Consider the following 9,920-nt stretch of genomic DNA (forward strand, 5'->3'; position numbering starts at 1 on the left):
TGAGTATACCTCAATTTAAAAAGAAAAGGCATCTAGTAAACATGGCAGTCAAAAGTGAGTTCCTAGTCATAATTCTTTTTTTTTTTTTTTTTTTTTAAAAATATATTTTATTGATTTTTCACAGAGAGGAAGGGAGAGAGATAGAGAGAGTTAGAAACATTGATGAGTGAGAAACATCAATCAGCTGCCTCTTGCACATCCCCCACCGGGGATATGCCCGCAACCCAGGTACATGCCCCTGACCGGAATCGAACCCGGGACCTCTCAGTCCGCAGGCCGACGCTCTATCCACTGAGCCAAACCGGTTTCGGCAAGTCATAATTCTTTTCACCAACTCTATTCCACCCATTTGGCCAGGAACAAACAATAGTTTAAGCTGTGCACATATTGAAACTTTAGAAATTAATTATAAATTACTACATTTTAATTTTTTAATAGTATGGAAAACAGTATACACTGCAATATTATCTACCTGTGGAGAGAGAGAGAGAGGGATCCAATAATTTAAGTTTAAAAACCAAATTCAACCCAGCCAGTGGGCGTGGCTCAGTGGATGAGGCCCACCTCTGAACCAGGAGGTCACTGTTCGACTCCCCGTCAGGGCACGGGGGTCTGGTTCCCAGTAGAGGGTGTGCAGGAGGCACCTGATCAATGATTCTCTCTCATCACTGATTTTCCTCTCTGAAATCAATAAAAATACATTAAAAAAATTACCACACAAATTCATTTAAAGTCATTTGTAGGTTGGAGGAATTGCTCGATATCCCTAAAGAAAAGAACATGGTACTGTAAAGAAAAATATTTAACTACCTGAGAATAGCTAATAAACCTGGAAGGCACAAATTAAAAGGAAACCACAAAAGAAACATTATCAACAAATCATTAACACTTTATTAATACAAACATGAAATTTCTTTGTTTTCATGCAAAATTTATTTCCCTTTGGATAAAAATGAAGGAAAAAAAGTAAAAAAATAAAGTTTGAGAAAAAATATATACACTATTAACATGGAAATTACAGATAACTGATGCACACAATTTTTAAAATCACTAATTCTAAAAGAAGTGAAACTTCACACAAAAGCGGTTTCTATAGCTAAAGTTGAATTGCCAACAGTTCCAATATTGTGGTACAAACTAACTTCCCCTCATCTTCTGAAATAAATTTCAAACAACTTCTCAAAACACTCCCTCTAATGCAAAAATAGGTGCAAAGAAAACAAAAAAGAATCTAGCCAAGCTATAACCGTACCAGCTTAGAAAAAGTACTTCGCCCCTCTCATAGTCAGCTTCTTTGCCCAGAAAACAAGACAAGCCAATGTGGAGGTACTCTAAAGGTCCTTTAGGCCAGTGGTCGGCAAACTCATTAGTCAACAGAGCCAAATATCAATAGTACAACGACTGAAATTTCTTTTGAAAGCCAAATTTTTTAAACTTAAACTATATAGGTAGGTACATTGTTATTAACTTAATTAGGGTACTCCTAACTAAGGCTTAGGAAGAGCCACACTCAAGGGGCCAAAGAGCCACATGTGGCTCGCGAGCCGCAGTTTGCCGACGACGGCTTAGGCTATACAATTCTGGGTCTACTCTGAAATTTTAGGTTCCAACCCTTAGCTGGAATGGCTTAATATTTCTAACCTCATTAATATGAACTTCTTACTAACAACAACAAAAAAATCTAAATGAAAACAACATCCACTTGGATTCAATTTCCTTTTCATTCAGCTATTCTCTTAAAATTCCCATCTCTGAAAATTCTGTAATCATCAAGGCATCATCAACTCTTCTCTCTTTCCTACATCAAAACCAAGTAATTTAGCCATCCACCAACTAGTGAGTTCAGCTAAAGCACAGATTGTGCCCCAGGTATTTTGATAGGCCAATATGTTAAGACTTAAATCAGGGCAGCTGATTAAAAAACAAATTAAATGAAGAACACTTTCATTTAAGCTGGCCTAGGAGCAGAGTATGAAAAAAAAGGGGGGGGCATAGATTTTGGAGACAGGCAAACCTGTATTATTCAATCCTTGTGGGGAATAGTAAAGTGAAATATCTTTTGTTTATAAAAATGAAAGATGTTACCTAATCTCAATTCTGAGATCTAAAATCAAGTTGGAAGACACTAAAAACTGAGTGTTTACTACCATTTAAAACATATATTAAAGTTATCCTACAACACTAAGTTCTACAGAAAGAAAAGAAAAATGGTCACAGATGATATGGTCAATTTAATTAGGGTACCAGTCACAATTCATTAGAAAATCACTTACTTAAAAATAGTACAAACTTAACCAACATAAAGGCATTCACCAACATATACAGGTTATATTCTAAATTATGTTTAGCTGTCTTTTATTTTAAACAATGAAAGCATTTTTCCCAAGAGATAACATTCCAAATAGTGGTTAGGTTTCCTAGCGAGTCTACCAGTCAGTTAACCAATATTTACCTAAAATATAGGAGTCTCTTCTTACCCTTACCCTCACCTAACAAGTCCCCTCCCCTTCCCAATTCTACAGTATTGCCACTTTCTAAATAAATTCTTAACTCCCTGGAAATTATACATGGTCAAAAGTAGATAAAGTGAGGACACAGAAAGAAACCTTTTAGAAGAAAGTGGCTTAAAAACAAAAAATATCGCCCTGCCGGGCTTGGCTCAGTGGATAGAGCGTCAGCCTGCGGACTGAAGGGTCCCAGGTTCGATTCCAGCCAAGGGTCCAGTTGGGGGCGTGCAGGAGGCAGCCAATCAATGATTCTCTCTCATCATTGATGTTTCTATCTCTCCCTTTCCCTTCCTCTCTGAAATCAATAAAGAAATAAAAAAAAAGAAATCGACCAGAATCAGCAAAGTTATTTAACACACACAGGCTAATGTACTGACTTATGTTCTCAAGTAAGTTACTAACCCAAACCCAGAATAATTGAATCTTATTCTAATCTGCATCCAATTGAGGATCATATGGAAAGAGTATTTATGCCAATTATGTTCAAGTATGACAGAAAATAAATGCTTCCAAAAATGAGATGTTCTTTATCATGGAGTTGGGGAACAATGATAACATTCTTTTATTATAATGAACAGTACACGACCAGTACAAGCTTTTAAAGCAGTAATGGACAGATAGAAAGATGATAAAGTAAAATACTAACTGTAGAATCTAGCTGTTGAGTATGAATGTTCACTATAAAACTCTTTCATCTTTTCTGTCATAATCCAAAGCACTCAAAATTTACAGAGAGCATAAAAACCAGAGGCAGGTTAAGTACATATAGGATAGTAAATTTTCCCATATTCCTAACAACTGGGTTAGAGCCTTAAATGTAAACTTTCATTCTGAGTTTTTAATGCTTGGTCTACAATGTTGTCTTTATGCAAACTATATATGGCAGGCAGTAGGAGCTTTCAGTCTTACCCAAGTTAGCCCTTAAGAAAACCCTAAAGGGAAAGAAAAAATTCCCAAGTCTTTGCTGACAGATCCTAACTAACCCAAAACCTATCATATGCCTCATGAAACCCAATGATTACTACCTACAGGAGCCACCACACTTTACCCCAAATGGGAGCAGGTCCAATCCCATCATCCAATCCAGCTTCTCAAGGCACTCCCTTTCTCCTCCTCCCTAAATATTCTTATAACTTAAAATGGTCTCAAGAGCTCAAGAGTAGAAAAAAAGAGTAGAAAAAAGTGCAGCTGAACTGCAGTTGCTAATAATTCCACACTGTTTAAGATTTAGGGACATTTTGTTCTAAAACTGGTTTTATTACCCATTTTGTCTTCTTCAGAACTGAGGTCAATAGCCTCTTTTTGTCATCTGCAAAGTGAAGAAAAACATGGGGATCTCAAAACACAGGAAGCATCCCCCAACTTACAATAGCTTATGTTCCAAAGGTTTATCACTCCTTTTAAAACATGTTTTGTACTAATTAACCTATGTATACCATAGTATCTATGAAGCATTGCATTCCAAGTTTCAACTCTAAACTGTTTTCTGCCCTGCAAAAAGTCATCTGGTGTCCTTTTACAGCTAACTGTGGCCCAAACTCAAAGCTCAGAGAATTCTCTCTACAGCTCTAGGGAGAATCCACGATAACCCCTGTGCAGGCAGGGAAAAGGGCAGCTCTCCTTACATAGGGTGATTTTACATTGCTTCTGTGGGAAAAGCTACCCTAATTGACCAAGATACTAGCTATGGAAAATGTACTTGGTTAATATAATGTAAAAGTATAATAATCACAACAAAAATAAGTAGAAACTACAATTTGCTCCAAATAAAAATAAGATAAAATTAGGTGCTGTTAAACTAGTTGGTCAACCAAAAGTTTGGCAAATAGAGAACATATTTTCAAACTGCTTCCTTGTGTCTGATGAACTCAACTGATAAGGGAGGAAATTACTGAAGTGAAGTGGCAAGAAAATCATTACCAAAAATGTTGCTAAGTTCTAAAAATGTGCACTGTACTTTAAAACTCAATAAATAGATACTATTCAACATCATATACCATCCCTTATAACCGGTAAGATTTATAAACAAAACCATGACAATTAAAAAAAAAAAAGTAGCCCTGACCGGTTTGGCTCAGTGGATAGAGCATCGGCCTGCGGACTGAAGGGTTCGATTCCAGTCAAGGGCATGTACCTTGGTTGCGAGCACATCCCCAGTAGGGGGTGTGCAGGAGGCAGCTGATCGATCGATGTTTCTCTCTCATCGATGTTCCTAACTCTCTATCCCTCTCCCTTGCTCTCTGTAAAAATCAATAAAATATATTTTTTAAAAAAGTATAACTGTGACAATGAGTAACCTCCAAAAGCTAACTAGAGTCTTACACAATTTAAGAACAGTAAACTTTATAGAAACAACAATCAAATAGAGAAAGTAAACTTTTCACTAAAAATACTTCAGAAATGAAGCCAGTAACAGAGACATGGAAAAAGGGATCAGGGAAGGCCAGAATAAACTGGTTTGTAGATACAGAAACTGAGAAAAACATTTAAATATTATTAAAGGTCCATGTCCATTGCTAAATGTTAAATGGTAATCTGAGAAACTCCCAAACTAATATATAACCTTAGGATGTTAGACAGTAGATCAGTCAAAGTACTGGTACTATTAGTAGCTTTGAAGGACAACTGCATTAAAAATCTAAAGTTATAATGAATGACAGACAATCGACACCTAACCGCCTCTTTAAAGTTTTCAAACAACAATATAAGAATGAGAAGCCTAACTACTGGAAATCTTTAAAAGATATGAAGAGTGAGCAAACAGGTTTTCTTTTTGTCTTAAGCCTAATGCTCTCATTAAAGTCACCTGAATTATACTTAGACATTAGGTTTATCTGTCCCCAATTAAAAACAGGAACAATTTATTATAAAGGGCTGTTAACTACTAATCAGAATTATCTAACATTATAAACATTTAATCAGAAATATAAAACGTAAATACTGAAACTATCAATAAGCAGAACACCTAAATTAAGTAGATCTTTAAGACTGAAGAGGTGTGTATACCTTTAAATTCGTGTGCTATAGAATTCAGATGTCATGCATTTAGCTAAAGAATAATGTTTCTGAAAAAAAAGAATGTTTCTGAAATGTGTTTTATACAAAGAAAAATAAAAGTTAAATTTTATTGTGGATAAAAAAGGGTTATGATCTTCAAATATTTTCTAGAAACCAGAAAAACAACTTTTCTTTGCCATACTTAAAAAAAAGAACATCATCTGTGAAGCAACCCATTTAAGACTTTTCATGATTACAATACTCAATTTCATTAGTAATCTTTGAATAACTTAATGCAGGTTTCTAATCTTCAAAATTATTTCATCATTCAGCTGTGAATTTTTCTACAAACCTTAATTTTAGCCTCATTATTACTACCGAACAGTATTTGGCCTTCCAATTTGTAAAAATGATACTCTGAAAATACACAATTTTTGTTACCAGTAATATTTGGTCAGCCATGAACTTCTGTTGTAATCTGAAGAAACAGAACTTTCTCTTTTCACACTGTTCAGTACAATACTAGCAGTTTTCATTTTCTAGTTCCAATTTCATTTTTATCTAATTTGGTGTTTCAAAGGGAAGACTAAGAATACTGTGTCTAGCACAAAGCTTTACAATAATTTATTTTCTTCTGTGGTTCCAAGTAACATGTTATTTTCTAATTCTGTAATAAATATATAATAAAGTCTTTCCACAGCTTTAAAACAAAAAAAGTTATTTTCTACAAAGTGTTAGGGGAAAAAACACAAAACTTCTAAAATGGAATTAAAATGTTTCACCACAGAATGTCAGTAATTAACTGTTATCCTCAATTGAGTTCTCCATAAGTGGGCCCCTCTGGTGTTCAATACATGATGTGCTATCAATTTTTCTATCCAAACACAACTCCAATCACAGTACCTTGATATATGGGTAACTTACTCCACAAAACATTTATTAACTATGTATTTAGTAACTCTCAAGATTTTCTCTCTGCATTTCAAATGATAAATGTTCTAAAGTTTAGTTAGGTCTAGCAAGTATGATTAACTCAAGGCTGATAGGCCGAAAAAAAATGAATTAAGTTAGGCTCAGGTTAAAAAAACAACTCAGGTTGGCAAGTTAGGAAAAAAAAAAAATTAAAGCAACCTTCTTCTAGATAATTCACAGACCAGTATAGTGACTCAATTAGCTGGCGCTCTTAATGGGGTATGCAGGTCAGCCCCGATATCATGTGCAACTCCGGTATTAATCCAGGGCTCCCTATCAACCTTCCTGCAGAGATCAATAAAGGAACGAAGGCAACGCTTTTGGATATTGTGCACAACATACCGAGGGTGACAGTGTGGCTATAACAGAGTAACGATTTTGCTCTAAAAAGCAACCCAAGGTAATTGTGGAACAGTGCGGTGCTGAGTGCACTTAAGGGCCTTGAAAAAAAAGCCACTCTTGGAAAAAATATCTAATGTTAAATAAATAAGAGTCCCTCGCTTTCAGATCACTTTCAGGGATATTATCTCTTTTCCGACAACCCCTCGCTCACTCTTTTCCCCCTTCTTGCATAATGAGAAACGGTAGAAGCGTTAAGACGGCGAGGCTGAGCAGGCAGGGATCCTGCACATCTGGACTCATCTCGAACCGCAACAGGGCAACCCCGGGCCGATCCCATCCCAACCAGCAAACACGCGCCCGCAAAAAAAATGAAGGAACGCGATAGCCACGGGCGGGGAGGCAGGGAGTCCGCCACCAGTCGGCCGGCTCCCGCCGTGGCCCGTCCGGATTCCGGGACCCGAACCGGCTGCCGGGGGGCTCCGTGCACGCTCCCCAGAGTAGTCACCCTTGCCCCGCCGGGGGGTCAAGGTCCCACTCCGGGACCCGGACGCCTCGCCTGGGGCTGCTCGGGGGGAAACTTCGCCCACAGGCAGGGGGCGCGCCCGGAACTCGGGGACCCGCGCCCATCTCCGCTGGGGGGAGGGGGGTGAGCGGAGCCCGGCGGCGGGGTCCCCGCCGGCCGCGGGCGGGCGGGGGGCGGGGGGGGAGGGGCAGCGGGGCACTTACCACGGGTCGAACTCGTGGATGATGCTTTCGAAGCGAATGACGGCGAAGAGGCGCGAGCTGAAGCCGGCCAGCCAGGCCAGGAACAGGATGGTGAAGGAGAGCAGCGACTGCCACCCGGCCGGCTGCGACAGCCCCCCGGACAGCCCCGCGGGGGCCGGCTTCGGCGGCGCCACGCCGCCCGCCGCCTTGTGCGCGCACTGGGCCCCGGGCCCGTGGTGGCCGTGCCGGCTGTTCCCCAGGGCCATGAGGCCGCTCCACGGGGACGAGTTGAGGGACGACTTGTGCTTGCTCTCCGGGGCCGAGGGCTCCGCCATGTTGTGCCCCGGCGGCGGGTTCGCTCCTCGCCGCCGCCGCCGCCGCCGCCGCCGCCGCCTGGTGCGAGGGGTGCTGGGCGGGGACCCGGAGGAGGAGGAGGAGGAGGAGGAAGAATAAAAAGGAGGAGGAGGGAAGCGCCCCGCGCGCTCCCGCCCTCAGCGCCGCGAGGCCGGGAAACAGGGGGTGGAGGCGGCGGCGGAGAGTCTACGCCTCCGCAGCGGCCGCGACCGCCGCTCTCTCAACTCGGATGGCCCTAGCGCCCCACTAGCCATACGTGTCCCCAGTGCAGCTGCGGCAGCGGCGAGAGCCGACGGGACGAGGGCGCCAGAGAAGGAGCAGGAGCAGGAACGGACGGAGGCAGCACCTCGAATCGTAACAGCAATGACATTCCTCCTTACACCCGCCGCCCGCCCCGGCGTGAGGAGCAGGAGGAGGAGCGCCCTGGAGCCCGGGCGGAGCTCAGCCAGCCTCTGGCTCCGCCCCCTACCCAACAGGAACTGGCTTTTCCACCTGTCACAATGCGACAGGTCCGTTAGGGGGCGGGCCCTGAACCGTGGAGCCTGCCAATAGGGGCGCGAGACGGGGCGGGGCTTAGCCCAACCGTTTACCCACCCCCCCCTCCGCCCCCTGCCGGCCTCGCGCGCATTCGCCCGGAGCGGCCGTGCTGTGAGGTGAAGGTTTCATTGTCAGTTGAAAGACGCGGTTTCGCGCGCCAGTGGACTCAGCGAGGAAGGGCGCTGGGCGGCTCCGCTCGTTGTATGGAGCCCGAGCCGAGGGGTCGGGAGAGGGTCAACCACAGCTGCGTGGCCTCCGTCCAAATCGGCTTAAAGGACGCGGAGAGCGCCCCGGGGATGGGCCGGGAGCTCGCGGGCCCGCCGTGGACGCGACTTTTAACCCGCTCAGCTCGGAGCCCCCACCACGTGACCGAGCGCGCAGGCGCGCAACACTAGTCCTCGCCGCGCGTGTTTGGCCGGCAGGGCTCGGCCGCCGGGAGCGCCCGGCAGCCGATGCGGCGAGTGAGCTACCCGTGGTGACGCCGCGGTCCGCCCTGCGGGGTGTGCCCGGCGTCCTGCCCACCAGATTGTCACCCGAGACCAGTTGGCGGGTGCGGAAAACTCTTGGGAGCCCGCAGACAGCCCCTAGCTCTGGGAAGACCTTGGGGAGCTGGAGAAGTGCGACTTTGTCCCGCTTTTGTTCCACTTCTTGTATTTTTTCTAATTGCAAAAATAAAGTTTGTTCACTGGAAATATGGGTAAATGCAGGAATGTGTTTTAGCGGCTGCATACATTACATCAAACGAGTGAAACTGTGGACTTTTCAGCTCTTACCCAATTCTCTCTTTAGTAAATAACCTAAGATTCCTCTGCAGGAATTTTTGCACGTTTAGGTTGCATTTTTATACTTTCCAAAAAGAAAGCTCGGCCCAGTAGACTAAACTCAAAGTATTAAAGGAAAGTGGAGTTGTACAGGGACTCTAGAATTGCTCTGATGTAAGCCCCTACCATGAAGGGGAGGCACAGAGCTTTCAGTGTAATTAACACTCAGTAAATAACTTTTCATGTAAAATTAACAATTAATTGTCCATTTATTAGGTAAGTAACTTGACCACAATAGGGAGCTGCCAGAGTCTGGCATATAATTGGCATCCTATGTAATAAAGAGCTAATATGCTAATTAGACCGAACAGCAGGATGACTGTCGGAGGACCTTACGGTTGAATCCAGGTCTGCGAGGGCCAAGTCCCTTGCAGGAATTTCGTGCATTGGGCCTCTAGTTTATAAATATTAGGTAACTGAGGAACTTCTCAACTCTTATCCCCTTCTGACAGCATCCATCAGAGTACCTGCCTGGTGCCCTGTAGCCCCAGCAGAGGAAAGGGAAGCAGAGAGGGAGAAACGGAGCTATGAGCTTGGGAAATCCCAGGCATGCTGATCAGAAGCAGTGCTGTGTGGTGGTGTAGAGCACAGTCTCGGGAGACTGACCACCAGAGAGCAAATCCTGACTCTGCTCATTCTGAGTCATATGGCCTGTGGCACATTCCTTCACTTCTCTGCCCCTTGG

At 43.3% G+C, this 9,920-nt stretch overlaps 1 protein-coding gene across 1 annotated transcript in view; it reads right to left on the reverse strand.

Moving 5' to 3' along the window:
- STT3B (STT3 oligosaccharyltransferase complex catalytic subunit B) overlaps positions 1–8,268 on the reverse strand; it is a 79,742-nt gene extending 71,474 nt beyond the window's left edge. The window contains exon 1 of the mRNA XM_070391822.1: positions 7,545–8,268. Within this exon, the coding sequence (XP_070247923.1) occupies positions 7,545–7,858 (314 nt within the window). The 5' untranslated portion in view covers positions 7,859–8,268. The remainder of the gene's footprint in view (positions 1–7,544) is intronic.
- Positions 8,269–9,920: the final 1,652 nt, after the last annotated feature.

This window comes from Myotis yumanensis, unplaced genomic scaffold, assembly GCF_028538775.1.
Source record: "Myotis yumanensis isolate MYYU_CA2020_CCGP unplaced genomic scaffold, mMyoYum1.0.hap1 SCAF_14, whole genome shotgun sequence".
Taxonomy (NCBI): domain Eukaryota; kingdom Metazoa; phylum Chordata; class Mammalia; order Chiroptera; family Vespertilionidae; genus Myotis; species Myotis yumanensis.